This window comes from Andrographis paniculata, unplaced genomic scaffold (genome assembly GCF_009805555.1).
Source record: "Andrographis paniculata isolate CXL003 unplaced genomic scaffold, ASM980555v1 Contig59END, whole genome shotgun sequence".
NCBI classification, from domain to species: Eukaryota; Viridiplantae; Streptophyta; class Magnoliopsida; order Lamiales; family Acanthaceae; genus Andrographis; species Andrographis paniculata.
Genome location: NW_026137594.1, coordinates 2,212,238 through 2,229,557, shown reverse-complemented (window position 1 = coordinate 2,229,557; position 17,320 = coordinate 2,212,238). Strand labels below are relative to the sequence as shown.

Below are 17,320 nucleotides of genomic sequence, written 5' to 3'. Positions count from 1 at the left end.
AACGTTTTTGTTATTCTCACACATGGATTTGGGGGACCAACGAGTTTTCTAGATCAATTCATTTGGATCTTCATTAGATTGATCAATTAGGGTCATTTTCTTGTTTAATTGAACTCAAGACCAATTGGAGAGCGTTTGTTCATCACTGTTCGTCCGTTGATCGGATCATCTGCAAACATCAATCAAAACCTAAAAGCAAATACAATCCACTCTAACAATAAAGATAAAGAAAAACACATGTCGTGCCATGCAGATGCAGATGGAACCCTTTTTTAGTTTTAGTACAGATTTTGCAACCTGAATCCAGATTTTATTATTATTATTATTATTATTTATCTTTATAATTTTCAGATGACAAAAAGGCACGTAAAACACGGACTGCGTGCATGCATGCATGTGCGTCTGCATGTGCTGTGCTATTAATTTATTACAACGTGTCTATCATTTTATTTTATTGTATATTAAAGTGTTTGTTTTGGGGATTGGATTAGATTTCTACTGTTCATCCTATTTTTTTCCTCTCCCAAAAATCAAATCAAATACCTATTTTTTATTTTTTATATTATACTAAAAATCAATTTTACATTCAAAACATTACATCAATACCTATTTATATCACATTATACAACTATTCAAATTCAAAATTTTTACTATTCAAATCTCAACTTAAAATCCAAACCCCCAAACAAACACACCCTTAAACTGAAACTTTTACAATTTTTTCTTTCTAATCTCATTCTGTGTATCTGTTTGTTTGTACATGTTAACGCTTTCTTGATCCCCCTTAAAAGAAAAGATTGATTTCAATAAAGCTTTTTTTTTTTTTTTTTATGTTATCTTATTTTATTTGTAGCCTATTTAAGATATATTATACAAATGGGTAATTATAGGAAGTTGGTGCCATAAATCTTTCCAAGATGAAAAGCACCGTCTAATTGGCTTTTCTTATTTCTTTTTTGGATGAAGCCGCTATCCAAACCTAATACCCTGCAAATCAGGTCCGACAGAAAAGTTACACTAGGTGAACCATGTGTGGCAGGTGACCTGAGCGTATTACAAATCCAACTCCTACACCACCAGCCCATCCATGGACAAATCACAATAACTTCCTCTGATTAGAATTAATAATGTTTAAGTTTTATTTTGAAGTTTGTAACCTTTTTAGGTCTTATTTGTAGAATAATAATAATAATAATAATATAGGTCTCCATGCCTTGTGAGCAGCCGACCATGCTAACATGTCTGGTGATAGTTTTATATTATTATATATACATATGGATTAGGTGCCGAATGAAAAACATTCAGCACCATGCCGAAAGACTTAAAAATTAAATTTTTTTAATATAATTATGATAATTACCTATAAAGTCTTTCGGCACATGCTTTGAATGGTTTCATTTAGAATTTACAATTTATATAAAAAATATATATATTATTTCATCTAAAAAAAATCAATATTTAAACAAAAATAACAATAAAATTAAAATTTCAAAAAATAAAAATAAAAATACCAACTAAACACACCTCTACTACTGCTACTATTATTATTATTCTTGATGTGCTATATAAAAATTAATGTTTCTAATTGGTTTAGTTTTAATTTTGTGTTTTTTTATTTAAGTTATTATTTAAATAATTTTTTATATAATTTTATATTAAAAATAACTTTTTTATCAAAAATTGTATAAACTTAATTATGATCATTTAGATTTTAAACCCAAACCAAACCATTTACAGTGCACACTTAAATAGAGATACAAATAGATAACGGACATAGGAGCCCAATTAATAATATTTTTGTTGGCCCAGAGCCATAAATCAGCCCAATAGAATCGGCCGCGTAGAAAGCTAACCCTAAACCCTAAATCAACGACCCATAAAATCCTTCGGCGGCGACAAACGAAACGCTCCGTCGTTCTCCTACTAATTTTCAGCTGCAATTGTATTCCAGAAATTGGTCGTTGCTATTATTGTATAGTTTTTGATTGTTAATCGGGGCTGTGAAGACAAAAATCGTTTCTCGATGCTGAGATACGGACCTCTAATGTTTTATTCTGCTTGATGAGTTATTTATGCGTGTCTGAGCCCTCCGAATTTCATCGTCTTCGAGTTCGTGCTTCTGTGTGATTTTTTTAAAAAAAAAAAAAAAAAAATTATGTGCATATCTATGTTTGTATGATGGTTTCCATTATTTATTTATTTATTTTGAGAAAAGTTTGGGGGAATTGCGATGATTAGAAGTATAATTCCTGGTTCTGAATGCTGCGATTGGCATGACAGACTCTTCTGAACACCCATAGAATCTGAGCAATCGTTCCCTACTTTTTTATTTGTTTTGCTTTTTAATTAGATGATTTTGTTTGCTTGTAACCACTGAATTGAAGTGTGCTTACAGAAGAAGCTTCTCTGCCGAAAAGGCTTACAGCTTAAATCAGTTTTTTGTCTGACGATAATACCTAAAGGCAGCCGGAACATCAAGCGTATGTATGTATGTTTGTACATTTGAGATGTATTTGGTTTATATTTTGATTTTTTATACAGTGATTTCCCGCAAGAAATTTTGGTAGAGTTTTGGAATTTTGAAAGTTTAGAAAAATGAAAAAATTAGTATTTAATTTGATATTTTGAGACAGAAAAAAATATATTTGATAGTGATATTTTTTTAAAAATAAATAGTTTCAAATGATTGAAAAATTGTTAAATAAACAAAGTTCAATAGACTATAATTTTTCAAATATGTTACTATTCACCTCCTTTTTTAAAATATCATTCTCCTTCCGTCTCATAACAATGTATTTATTTTTTATTTTTGGTCAATCTCGTAACAAAATATTCATTTTCTTTTAGTACATGTATTATGTATCTAATATTATAAATATCTTTACAATTTTTAATATATTATACAAATATCATTACTTACGCAATACTGATAAGATCATTTTAGTCGCTTTTATTTTATTTCTACTAAATCTTAATATAATATTAATTTTTTTAAAACATCGCACAAAAAGCAAAAAGCACGTAGTTATTGAAGAAAAAGAGAGAGATTACAAACCTAAAATATACTCTCTGTCTTCCATTAGAGGAATATCGTGGAATTTTGTAGTAAATTAAAAAGTAATACTCCTTTGTCCGACCCTATGAATTTTATTTACTTTTTATTATACATCATGTATTAAAGAATTGTATTTGTTAAGAAATTTGTAATTTAATTAAAAATTAAAGATATTTTAATATTAGTATACAGTTATATTTCTAAAATATAGAACAAGATATCTTTTAATGGGACAATAATAAATTATAAAAAAAAAATATTTTAGATTAAGATGAACAAAGTCCTACTAAACATATAATTAGAGATAGTTTTAAATAATTAGTTATAAATGAAAGAAAATAAAAAATAATCTTTCCGTCCAAAAGGTTTACATTTTACTTTTTTTAATATTGATATTTGAATATTAATTATTACAAATTAAGTAAAAAATACAAAATATTTCTATTAGTGTCTTGTAATACAAATTTATTGATATTTGATACTATGGTATTTTTAATGTTAAGTACAAATATGCAAAAAATAAATGTAAATTTTTACAAAGGACAGAGGGAGTATTCGATAAATAAGCATTTCTAAATATAAAATAATTGTAAATATCATTAATTATTATTATCTTTTAATAATAGCTTATATTTAAAAATAATAATAAAATAATAAGTTATGAAAATGATATTGCTATCTAAACTGTGTTGGTTAAATGTTTTTTACTAATAAATACTAATTTTTTTAATTTAATATTAAAAATTATTCTTAAAAATTAGTATTACAAAAATATAATACTCCTTTCCTCTCACTTAATTTGTTTTCTGTTTTTATTTATGTCAGTCTTTAATTTGTCTTTTCATTTTTTTAAAAATATAATTATACACTTTAATTATATTTTAAAATTCATAATTTATTATTTATTTTTATTTTAATGAAATTATTTAGTCTTTTAATATTAATCTATAATTATTTTTATTAAATTATAATTAATTTTTCAAATATACTTATTAATTATTTACAAATTATAAAATACATACAATACAAACTCTGTGTCTATGCTAGCTAGAATAAATTAGCTAGGTCCGAAAGGACTACTAATTAATATTGTTAATTAAGAATAACTGTTGCCTTTTTATATTTTCGTCTTTTTTTAATGTAAAATGACTCACTAGGAACCGCAGCCACAGTATTTTCCCGTTAATTAGGAATGCTTGATGAAAATTGCACGATGAAATCAGAATAAATGTTGGAGTCCTCGTCCACTATATTCGAAATTTAAGCCTTTGGGAGATTGAAAATGCACAGAATATTTTGTATAAGGCCATACATAACCATCAGTTTTCGACGTAGGCTTGGCCGGCCCATTTTAGGGCTTGCAATTCGTGTAGCCTCATTTTTATTTTTTCGTTGGTCGGGATTAGTCTGACTTACTCCTAAATCTTGCCTGATTTCAAATTGGTTTTGGAAATGTAAGGTTAAGTACGATCTAGTTTGAAATTGAGACTATAAAGGTCTACTTTTTCTTTTTATTATTATTGTATTTCTTTTATAGTTTTAAATTAATTTAGAAATTTGTTTATATAAATAGTAGAAATTAATTATTGAACCTACAACCAAACTAAGTTAAAATTTTATTCTCAAACCTTTTTTTTAAAAATTTTTTGTTATTATTTTGTTATTAATATAATTATAAAATAATTTCATTTTAATTAATCGAATTGGATTAGGCACAGCCGAAGAAAAAAAAAAAAAAAATTCATGAAATTTATTATCTCCAATTGTAGTGGTTGTTGATCAAGTAAAGGATCAAAATGATTGAATAATTAGGTTCTAATTTTGTCGTATGATTTTCAATTACCTTTTTTCCTCAATTATAATATGTATATATATTGTATTTTGTTTTTTTTTTTTTTACAATTTTAACTTTAATTTTTGTTTTAAATAATTTGTTTTTGTAAAAGAATATATTTAAATAAATTTAAATATAATATTCAAATTTAAATAAAATTAAACAGATTTTAATATATGTTTTTTAATATTACATATATTTATAAATTTTGCTATATATATTTGTAAAAATAAGGGATTTAAAAATTTGGAGGCGGATCAATTTAAATGTAACTCTTTTGAACCAATAATAATAATAATAATAATAATAATAATGTAATAATGATATTAGAATAGAGAGAAGAATCAATTTTTAAATCGAAAATTTATTTCATTCATAGTCAAAACCATATATATATATATAAATATATAAAACAACAACGACATATTTGTATACATACATATTAATGTCCTAAAAAATTTATAAACATCCTAAGAATATAGAAAATATAGAACATATTCTATAAATGTGATGGATCACATCACATGATGTGTGTTGAATGCTTAAGAGTTTATCATTTTAATTTACTCTATTAGTTCTATAAAATATTTTCAATATTATTAATATATTTTTATAAAATATATGTAAGTTATTAAATTAAATTAATTATTTTTATTTATTTTATAAATAAATTATTTTGATATTAATTAATTTTATTAATGTGATCATTTGTATTTTTTTGTAGTATATTTGTATAATTTTTAGTTTAATTTATTGTGTATATATTTAATATTATATTTTTTTAATAGTTCTGTAAAATAATATATTTTATAAATACTAAGAAAATAAAATATATTTTATTTAATAATTTTTTAATTTAAGATTATAATTATTCTAAAAATGAAAAAAAAAATATCACATAACATAATAAAATAAATTATTTAAGTCCACTGAACCAATAAAACATATTTACATATTTTTTTTATTAATATTACCAAAAATATTATTACCTAGAAGTAATAGACACACCATTTTTATCATTGTATTTAATATTAAAAATATCATGCATAATTGACTCAATAAATATCATTTTATTTGTATTATTCGAAAAACTTTACCGCTCTTAAACACTTGTCTGACAAATGATTGCCGGCGGCAGCGACATTAGTCGCCGGAATGTTTCTGCAGGTAGTCCGTAGTCGATGCCGCCGGAGTAGTGTTCCCCTGCAGCTTAATTGGGACTTCCGTCGACGGATTTCTTGGATTTTGGTTGCTACCATTGATGATTTGTTTCTGGATTGTATCATTAATACTTTGGGCTGGGGACCAATTGTTCATATCGGAAGCCGACCGTTTACGGGATGTTCCTTCTCCGGCGGAGAGGTTGCCGCAGTGGTGGAAGAGGAGGTCGCTGCTGCTGCTGCAACAGCGAGATTACTAGGGGCCTGATCAGCCTAGGGTTTGCGTTTTCCACCATCGTCGTCATTCTCATGCGGTTCCTCTGATTATTAAAATTATTAGTAGTAATAGTGTGCTGCAAATTTGGATTTCTGGAAATTGCTAGAAGAGTGGGCAGAAGGAGGTAAGTTTGAAGAAGAACACGATTGACTTTGGATGAGGTCGAGGGTATAGTTAGGCTGCTCAATGGGACGTGGTGGATCTGCTGACTGCTGCAGAAGAAGAATTAGGTGGTTGTTGATCAAGTTCTTGATGATTATGATTGAAACCTGCAGAAGATTGTTGATGATTATTGGATCTGGAACCAGAAGGCTGATGTTCTTGATCGTTCATCTTGGGATGGATGGAACGAAGAAGATGAAGAGGAGACTTTGATCAATGGAATATCACGAACTGATGGAGAGGATTGAAATTCATTTGATTTGGATGCTGATATAGAAAAAATTGCAAAAAAAATATCAATTTACATGTATACTTAATTGTCACTATTTATTTTGTAACAAAATATATTTTACAATTTTTTCAATACATGTAAAGAAAGCTAAAATTGAAGTAAATCTATCGATAGGATCCAAATCAAATCCATTGATCAAAGTCTCCTCTTCGTCTTCTTCGTTCCATCCCAAGATGAGCGATCAAGAACATCAACCTCAACAATCTTCTGCAAAACTAATCATCAAGAACTTTAACAGCCACCCAATTTTTTCTGCAGGTTTCAATCCTAATAATAATAATAATCAAGAACATCATCAGCAACCAGCTAATTCTTCATCTAGACAGTGAGTACATCATGCATTATTTATAAAATTTAAAAGGTGTCTTATAAATCTGACACGTCATTTTAATCAACCTAACAACTCAAAGAGATGCAACCATTACTTATTTCCTAATTTAATCACGCCCAAATTTGGGGACAGAAAAATTTTGTAATTAGGTAGTTTTATAATTTTTCCAAACCTAACCTGGAACCGCTATTTGTTCAAGATTCTACCCAGAACCCTTGTCTGTTTCGAATTTTACCCCCAAACACACCTTCATCAATCTGCAACTCTGAACTTCTTTTCCGAATTCTAATCCGGAACCGTTATCTGTTCTTGATTCTACCCTCAAATTTTAAAGGCAATGAAGAATATTCGTATATATACATACCATTGGCCAATCTGGATTTCTTGAGATGCACATCATGCTCATGCCAATTTACTTCACTCATGGAAGAAGAAGAAGTTCAAGAACAAGAATGCCATCATCCAATCAAAGAAGAAGAAATTGAAGAAAAACAAATGGATTGATTCAATCATCTAATCCAAGAGAGACGCCAAAATTATTATATTCAGGCAATTATTATTAAGGCAATCGATCAATCAGTACATACAATTAATAATATTCCCAGCCGTTTTGTTTCGGTTGTCCACATTCCAGCAATCGTCCTCAACCAAATGGTGTTTTAGATCTTTCACTATAGGGAAGATTTTACCACAACAAGGGCATTTGCAACCAACGGGACCGGCTTCAATTCGGGCACTTTTAAGCACTCTTCCGACTCCAGAATTATTGTCGGCATTAGTCGCCGGAATGTTTCTGCCGGCAGTCGACGCCGCCGGAATAATAGTGTTCCCCTGCAGCGTAATCGGGACTTCCGTCAACGGATTTCTTAGATTTTGGTTTCTATCATTGATGATAATACTCTCGGCTGGGGACCAATTGTTCATATCGGAAGCCGGCCGTTTACGGAAAGTTCCTTCTCCTGCGCCGGCGGACTGGTGAAGGGGGCGGAGAGGTTGCTGCTGCAATGGCGGAGGAGGATGTCGCTGCTGCTGCACTGCGAGGCTATTAAGGGCCTGATCAGCCTAGGGTTTGGATTTTGGACCATCTTAGGCATCGCCATTCTCGTGTGGTTACTCCAATTATTATTATAAGGAATGATTTCCTGCAAATTTGAATGATGTTGTTCTAGAAGATTGGACAGGAGGAGGTGACAGTGAAGAAGAACGCCATTGATTTGGACGAGGTCGATGATGAAGTTGTGAGGTACAGGCTCCAGAATGTAACGTGAATCTGCTGCAATAAAGAATTAGCTGGTTGCTGATTATGTGTTTCATTATTATTATTAGGATAATTGAAAGCTGCAGAAGAATTGGGTGGTTGTTGATGTTCTTGATGATGATGATCAGGATTGAAACCTCTAGAAGATTGTTGAGGTTGATGATTATTGGATTGGGGTGCTGGAGGTTGATGTTCTTGATGGCGCATCTTGGGAATCTTGATAAAGACGAAGACGAAGAGGATTGGGATTGATTTGATTTAATTTGATTTGGATGCTGCTGCATGTAGAGTGATTGATTTACTTTAATTTTCTAGGGTTTATATATACACATATAATCAAATAATCAAATTATATATATACACCGTTATATCGTATGGAGTGTTGATTATTTAAGGTAAAATATATATATATATATTACATAATATAATATTAAAATATTATTTAAATTAATTCTTTTTAAAAAACAATGAATGACTTTACTAGTATAAATTAAAGTTAAATTGTAATTATTTTAGTATAAAAATCATTTATAAATAGTAAATAATAAAAAATTGTACCAGTGAAAATAATAATTATTTAATAAAAATAATTTTAAATTAAGATTAAGATAACTAATTAGTATAATTAAAATTATAAAATTTAAAATAAGATTAAACTATAATATTTTTTTTTAAAAAAAAAGCTGAACAAATAAATAAGACAAACGAAAATAAAAAGATCGACACACTAAATAAAAGGGAGAGAGTATTTTTTATAAATATATATTATTTTCTCCTAATGTTATATCACAAACTATCATTCATTCCTAAATTTAAAACTAAGATTATTCGATTTTTCCAACAAATCAAAACTTCAGTTATTAATGGAATTCCTTATAGGCTCTTATCGAAATATTTGTTTGGCCAAGGCCTCCCAAATACTCACTCCGTCACAGATACCATATTCATATTGTCGTTTTTGTCCGTCCTACATACCATGTCACTATCCTTTTCTGGAAAATGATTACACACTTTAATTTCATTTTAAATTTTTTAATTTTTTTTAATTTTAATTAAACTAATTAGTTATCTTAATCTTAATTTATAATTATTTATATTATAGAATAATTATTTTCACTAATATATTTTTAATTATCTACTTATTATACCCCTGAAATACAGTGTCTACAGTGTAGCAGACACGGTCTCTAAGACGGAAGGAGTACATTGTAAGCTACAATTGTAGAATGTCACGCAGGTAAGTATTTATTATCACACTAGAATTTAAGCTATTAGGATTCTTCTATTTAAAAAAGTTATATGCAATTATTCTTGATTGTTATTATATATCTCCTAAATGTAATTTAACATTTGAAAATATCATATACACGATGGGTATTTGTTGCTGAAAAATAAATTATTTGTCGAAATTCTCATTGGGAGAATTGTTGTGACCGACTGCACCTTTAATGTGTGTTCGTTTGGAGGTTTGGATTTTAATCTAAGAATTGAATAGTAAAAATTTAAATTGGAATAGTTTAATAATTTGATATAAATAAGTATAAATTTGATATTTTGAATGTAAAATTAATTTTTAATAAAATATTAAATGTTTGATTTAATATATTTTTTTAAAAAAAAAACATTTTGTGTAAATAGTGAAAGTCTTCCAAAATCCTTGAAACAAACACATCTTACCAATTGAGCTACTTTTAATTTGTTTTATTTCTACTTTATTATATACTCATTAATCTATTTTTAATAATTTTATTTTTTATATATATTGGACCAAGTCAGTACAGTCCGATTTTAACGAGCCCGAACTTGATATGATTTTTCAAATGAGTTGTGCTGGCCAGACCAAAATTATTTTAGGTCTAATTTGAAAGTTCAAATTAGATTTTTTTTCAGACAGTATTTATTTTTGTCAAATTTAATGTTATTTTATTCCAAACATCTAAAAATCTAAAAAGTCATTGCAATATGATTTATTGAATTTTGTGTGGCTTTTTATGTTTTATTGGATTACCGTTAATGGGTCCGCCTTGAATTTTTTATTATTTATTTTTAAAATTTAAATTTAAATTTAAATGATATCTAATATAATACTTCCTCCGCTCCAAAATTTGATTTTGTCATGAAATTTTAAGTAGATAATATTAAGTATAATAATTTGAAAATTAGATTATATCATGGAGAGAGAAATATATATTTATTTTATTTATTTAAGTGATGTGGTGAGATAAAAGTGTGAAGTACATGTTAAAGATGTTAATTATTTTTTATTTTAAAAATATTACTAGGTATTAAGAGTGAATTAGTATTATAATTCTCAATACTATTAAAGAAGATGAATTAATTTATCAATCGGTCATATTGTGATTCTAGTATTTACAATTTGATTTAATTATATAACTTATTCAATTTATTTTCTAATAACAATTCCATCCAAAAATCATAAACATTCATAATTACTTTAATATATTTTAAAATATAAAAAGTTAGATTTATATATGTTAAATATATTCTGATTTAGTAAGTTTTACCCAAAATAAAAAAGTATCGATTGTTACTAGATAGACAGAAAAAAAATTATTATGTCAATTATTGTGGGACTGAAGGAGTAATACTTATATATTTTAATTTTGTTATCCCAAAATAATATTTAATTATGGATAATTTATTAAAATATTAATTGATTTGGATAAACAAAATTTTGAACTTACATCATTAATTTGTTTCTCAATCACTATTAAATTAAAATATAAACAATTACTACTATTGAAGTATTATTCAACACAATATAGAGATATGTTGATATGGTATTGGATTGCTGAACAAAGTTCAAAAATATTTTAGTATTGGATTTATAATATTATTGATTAGGCGATCAAGTCGATTAATAATAAAGAAATAATATATTATAGTGTATTATAATTATGAATATGATCAATTATAATTAGTAAATAGGATTTTTATTCCAAATTTAGACAATATATTTATTTTTTTTCATACTTCATTATAGAAAAAAAAGGGCAGTGAACTTATTGTTCTTCAAAGAAAGATCGTTTCTTAGCTGAGTAGATGTCTATTCAAATATACTTGATTTATCCATATTTTTTGTATAGTTTATCTTTATTTGTCTACTATATAAATAGAATCTAAACGAGTGTGAATATACTTTGTCATGTGTTAAGCCCGATCTATTAAAGTATCTATATAATATAGGAGAGGACCCCTGTTCTGTAACTGATCAACTTCACTACAAAGAGCTATATAGATACTCTACTTTTGTCGGGTACATTCTTATGGTGCTTTTGCTTTCTATTTTAGCAGGCTTGTGTGCGAAAATGTACTAGCAAGTTTCTTGTTAGCGCCAAAGAGTTTTTAGGTTGACGGAGAAGTGTTCAAAGAGGAATCATCTGACCCATTGATTGCATCCAAGACTTCAAGATCATGATCAAGATCGCAATCTTGGGTTCAATTACTATTGTGTAATTATGTTAGATTTATTAAAATTGGAGTCTATTTGTATGGATATATTTTAGCATGTGCCAGACTCGGTTAGAACATCCCTCATTAGTAACTCACTCTCTATACACCAAGAGCTATACACACACTTTTTTTACAAGAAGTTGTTAGGACGATGGAAAGATGTTCGATGAGGCATCATATATTTTTTTTACGATTTTTTCAATATATATATATATATATATAAAAAAAAAAAAGGGCAAGAATTGAAGTATATCCAAATCAAATCAATCCCAATTCTCTCGATCTGTTCTTGATATTCCAATTCTAAGTCTCCTCTCCGTCTTCTTTGTTCCATCCATCCCAAGATGAGCGATCAAGAACATCAACCTTCTGCTGCTTCCAAATCCAATAATCATCAACCTTCTGCTGCTTCCAAATCCTTTAATTTCTTTCATAATTATCAACCAGCCTTACGATTATATATACACATACACCATTGGCCAATCTGGATTTAATTTCTTGATGATGATGATGATGATGATGATGATGTCAATTAAGTAATTGACTGATTAAGAATAATTCTAACTTTTAATTAATCTTGAGAACCCTTTGTTCAAGAACAAGAATGCCATCAATAAATCAAGAAGAATTGAAGAGAAAGAAATAGATTGATTCCAATCATCTAATCCAAGAGAGATGCCAAAATTTGTGCTGTTTTCTTATATTCAGGCAATTATTATTAAGGCAATCGATCAGTACATACAATTCATAATAATCCCGACCGTTATGACCTTTTGTTTCGGTCGTCCACATTCCAGCATTTGTCCTCAAACCAATGGCGTTCTAGATCGTTCACTGTAGGGAAGAGTTTACCACAACAAGCGCATTTGCAACCATCGGGAGTGCCTTCAATTCGGGCACTTTTAGTCGCCGGAGTGTTTCTGCCGGCAGTCGATGCCGCCGGAATAGTGCTCCCCTCCAGCATAATCGGGACTTCCGTCCACGGATTTCTTGGATTTTGGTTGCTATCATTGATGATTTGTTTCTGGATTGTATCATTAAGACTTTGGGCTGGGGACCAATTGTTCATATCGGAAGCGGACCGTTTACGGGATGTTCCTTCTCCGGCGCCGGCGGACTCGTGAATGGGGCAGAAAGGTTGCTGCTGCAACTGGGAGACTACTTGGGCCCTGATCAGACTAGGGTTTGCATTTTGGACCATCGTAGTCGTCGCCATTCCATGCGGTTCGTCCAATTATTATTATTTGTAATAATGTCCACCAGATTTGAATAATGCCCTTCTAAAATATCGGGCAGGAGGACGTGACAGTTAAGAAGAATACGATTGATTTGGACGAGGTCGAGGAAGAAGTTCGGAAGTATAGGCGTCAGAATTGAGGGTGGATCTGCTGCATATGAAGAATTAGCTGGTTGCTGATGATGTTCTCCATTATTATTAGTATTAGGATAATTGAAAGCTGCAGAAGAATTGGGTGGTTGTTGACGTTCTTGATGATGATTAGGATTGAAACCTCCAGAAGATTGTTGATGATTGTTGGATATGGAATCAGCTGGAGGTTGGGGTTCTTGATCGCTCATCTTGGGAATCTTGACGAAGAGGAGACTAATTGATCTATGGAATATCAAGAACAGATTGAGAGGATTGGGATTGATTTGATCATTTGGATATATGCTGCTGTAGAGTGTGATTGATTTACTTCAAAGATATTCTAGGGTTTATATATACATATATATATATATATATCATGTATGTGTGTATATATATATATATATATGTTTCACTGCCTTTCACACACTCTCCACCGTAGGAATGTAATTTGACAATTGGTCGTAATGTGATTTTTGTATTTACAATTTGGTTCAATTATACTCAAAAAAAAAAATAAATAAATAAACTAAATGTTATATTTTTCTTGAAAATAAATACGATTCAATTTATTTTCTAATCACAATTCCATCCCACAATCATAAACATTAATTCTCACTTTAATATATTTTAAATAATAATAATAGTAATACTTATATATTTTAATATTTTTTTTATATTGTTCAATAACAAAATTTTGTAGTTACATAGTTAATTTGCTTCTCAATCACTATTAAATTAAAATACAAACAATTACTATTTTTTGAGGTATTATTCAACACAAAAATGTTGAGATATGCTGATATGGCATTGAAATGCTGAACTTTGAAGTTCAATAAATTTTTTAAAAAATATTTTTAAATTTTGAGTTCCACAGGTTTGATGTTTTTGTAAAAAATATTTTTGAAATTTTAATTCAAGCCCAAAATAAAAAAACTTAAATTCATCTTGACGCCCAACTCTAATATCTCACTTTAGTTCATATTGCATCCTATAAAAGCACACACAAAACCACATTAAAAGAGAAAAAAAACCATGTCCGAACCCAAGCTCAAACACAATCACAAGCACCACCAATGTCACAAACAAAGCAGGTAATAAATAAAAACAAGTCCACGACTCCATTATTGGAATCAAGAAAACGAAAATTAAACATACATAATCCAACAGATACACATCCCACCCGGCGGCGGCAGCCGTTACATCGCCGCAGAATTGGCGACAAATTCGTTGCAGAGACGAGCCTTTTCTGCTGCGGCAGCGGCGGCAGCGTTCTTGTCATCGGTAGCAATGCTGGGCGGGCTTCTGGGGGAGCAGCTGTTCGAGAGCGAAACGAAGTTCGATTTATGCAGAACCCCGCTCGGCGACAGCTCCATCTGCGGGCTGTTGTTCCTCCAGGTAGTTTTCATCGGGCCCGCATCGATAGTCGGGTTATTCTCGACGGATTCCGCGCCGGGTGTTGTATTAATCAGGACCTCGCCGAGGGGTCCGCCCATCGGATTCCCCCAAGTCACCGGGAACCACGGCGGTTGCTTATGAATCAGCTGTCCGAAATCGTTGCTCATGCCGAGGCTCATCTGGACCGACTGGCCGGGCCTCGGGATCGAAATGGCGGATCTCTCCTGTGCCGGGGATGCAGACGACGACGAAAATTCGGTAGCTGCGGGGATCGACATTGAGAGCTGGGTCCAGTCGGATTTCATTTCCTCCGGCCAGGTGGCCGAGGGGCGGTGGGACTGATCCTTCGGCCAATCGTCGATGAACTGGTGGATGAGTTGATTTTCGGTTGCGTCTTTGTCGTCGAAATTGAGGAAAGCGTTGGAATGGTCGTCGTCGTCGATGTAGGGAAGTCGTTCGTTGGAATTGAGGAGCGCCTCGGACAGGAAAAGTCCAAACTCCGAGCTGGTTGGTTCTTCGTACTGCGACAAATCTTGCTTCTGAACGGCAAATGCTGACGACGCCGCCGCATCTTTAGACTTCAGACCGACCGTTGGGTTCGGTAATAACGAAAGGCTGTCGAACGCTTGGGACCTACAGCACGTGTAAACTTACCCGAATTAGACATCGAAATCTAGCAGAGATTCGAGTCATAACGAACAAAATCATAGCCCGACAAAGATTGCGCATAAATGCAGCTTAACGAATCCAAATATTTCAATTGCTTACGACACGCGCATTCATTAGAGAATCGACAAATTAAGGAAATTGAAACGACCTGGCGACAAGATTGTTGGTAGAAAGACCACCCGTAATGGGATGCTGACCAAAATGCTGGTGCATTGCGGCGGCAGTGCCGACGCTGACGCCGGGCATCACCGATGCTGCCGGAGATGAGGAAGGAGCAATCGGCGCCACTTTGGGGCCGGCGACAGCGTGGCCAGTCTGCTGGCCTTCCACAGGCTTTCTTGAACGATGCCTTCCCCTGTTGATGTGCCGTTCGCAGTATTTCTGGTCGGGGACGGCGTCCCTCGAGCATCGCCACTTCTTCCCGTCGGTCCTCCGGCAACGCCCCGGCTCCGGATCATTGCTTCCGCCGGCGTTCCCCGTAGGGTAAGGTCCCCCCCACCCCACTGCAACTCCAGTCAATTCAACACATATACATACATACATATATATATATGTATATATTGAATTTAGTTTCGGAAATTACGACGATGATGGAAGAAGAAGAAGCTTACAGATGTGGGAGGCGAAGGCCGCCGGCGACGCGAAGGTGGGGGCGGGGGCAGGTCGCCGGAGAGGGGCGAGCAAGTGAGGAGGAACAGGAACGTTGGCGACCAGGTATTTGTAAATTAGGGCTTGCTGTTCTAATTCCATCCATTGTAATGGAGTGAAGGGACCTCTCATTCTTGCGTTTGCGTTTGCGTATGGAGACGACGATACTCCGCGAACGAAACCACCTCGACGAAGAAAGAAGAACCAAACAAACAAAATCAATTTCTTACATTTAAGGGATTTTCCTTCGGACAACCAACGGATTCGTAAGCAATTAATTAATGAATTCGTAATCAAATCAGATATGTAATAATAGATAGCAAATTGAACTCACCCCCAAAAATACGCATTAACCAACAGCAATAAATACTAACAATAATGATAATAATAATATTAAGTAAAGTTCGAAGATACTTTTATCTTGCTCGTCTTGGGCTTGGGAGAATGTGATGCTCCTGCCGGAGCCGGAGCCGGAGCCGAAGCCGGAACCGGAGCCGGAGCCGCCTCCGGCAGAGACGGCGGTGGTGGAGGAGGAGAAAGAAAGCATTTTCTGGCCGTCGTCGGCGGGCCAGAGATTGGATCTCCCGAAGCCATGGGGCTGCCTAATCAGGGGAGCTTTTGAGGAGTAATCAGGTTCGGCGGGGCGGGGCAATTTGGGGAAACTCCAGCCGTCGCCGGCGGCGGGGATGGGTCGGTGGCGCTTCAGATTTTCAGATCCGGGGGGGTTTTCGGGGGGGGCGGGGGCATCCTGATCCGGCGAAGTTTGTTTGTTCTGTGAGGGGGGGGCGAAATCCATGGCGGGTGTAGAGTGGGGGGTTTAGTGGCGGAGCGGCGGCGAGACGACGGCGATGGCGGAGGAGAAGAATGAGGTCATTTGAAGGAGGAGAAGAGAAATGTTAAAAGCGGGCAGCAGAAGAAAGAAAGGGGCAGAAAATAGGCTGAGGGTCGAGAAGATCTCCAAGAGATCTCTTTTTCAAGGAGATATATATATAGTGAGAGAGTGAGTGTGTAGTTATAGTGAGAGAGTGAGGGAGTGAGAGAGAGAGAGAGAGAGAGAGAGAGGGCTGTGTAGTTGGGGAGAAGCAAGGAAGGTTGAGGCTTTGGAAAAAGATATAATGACCTCTAAAATAATTAAATAGTAGGAGTGAGAAAGAGAGAGAGGAGAGAGAGAGAGGAGAGAGAGAGAGAGAGAGGAGAGAGTAGTTCAACGGCTGTGTGTGCGTTAGCTAAGAGTTTTCATTTATTTCGACTTTTTATTTTTTTAGAATTACCAATAATAACTATACGCTTCGTGAATATAAAATTTTTAAAATTTTAAAAAAAAAATTATTTGACAAAATGTAAACACAATCCCAAATCGAAGGCACGACTTCTTCGGTGGTATGATGATTTTTTT

General features: G+C 32.5%; 1 protein-coding gene and 2 non-coding genes across 3 annotated transcripts; 2 read left to right on the top strand and 1 right to left on the bottom strand.

Moving 5' to 3' along the window:
* Window positions 1-1,995: 1,995 nt before the first annotated feature.
* LOC127258645 (small nucleolar RNA snoR126) lies at window positions 1,996-2,089 on the top strand. The gene has a single exon (XR_007840341.1). It is a non-coding gene; the product is annotated as a small nucleolar RNA snoR126 (small nucleolar RNA).
* Window positions 2,090-2,221: 132 nt separating this feature from the next.
* LOC127258644 (small nucleolar RNA snoR8a) lies at window positions 2,222-2,312 on the top strand. Its single transcript, XR_007840340.1, has one exon. It is a non-coding gene; the product is annotated as a small nucleolar RNA snoR8a (small nucleolar RNA).
* Window positions 2,313-14,169: 11,857 nt separating this feature from the next.
* On the bottom strand, window positions 14,170-16,988 carry LOC127257799 (growth-regulating factor 1-like). The gene is made up of 4 exons (XM_051284266.1): window positions 16,339-16,988; window positions 15,888-16,109; window positions 15,425-15,779; window positions 14,170-15,240 (listed from the first exon to the last, which is right to left on the bottom strand). The coding sequence occupies exons 1-4, from the start codon at window positions 16,718-16,720 to the stop codon at window positions 14,409-14,411; spliced, it is 1,791 nt and encodes a 596-aa protein (XP_051140223.1). The 5' UTR covers window positions 16,721-16,988; the 3' UTR covers window positions 14,170-14,408.
* Between the last annotated feature and the right edge of the window lie 332 nt (window positions 16,989-17,320).

Excerpts from the sequence above, each read along its gene's own strand:
- LOC127257799 (XM_051284266.1), bottom strand. The coding sequence starts at position 16,720 with ATGGATTTCGCCCCCCCCTCACAGAACAAACAAACTTCGCCGGATCAG. Across the intron at positions 16,110-16,338 it reads CCAAGACGAGCAAGATAAAA|GTGGTTTCGTTCGCGGAGTA; the intron begins GTATCTTCGAAC and ends TTCTTCGTCGAG. Across the intron at positions 15,241-15,424 it reads ACCAACAATCTTGTCGCCAG|GTCCCAAGCGTTCGACAGCC; the intron begins GTCGTTTCAATT and ends CACGTGCTGTAG.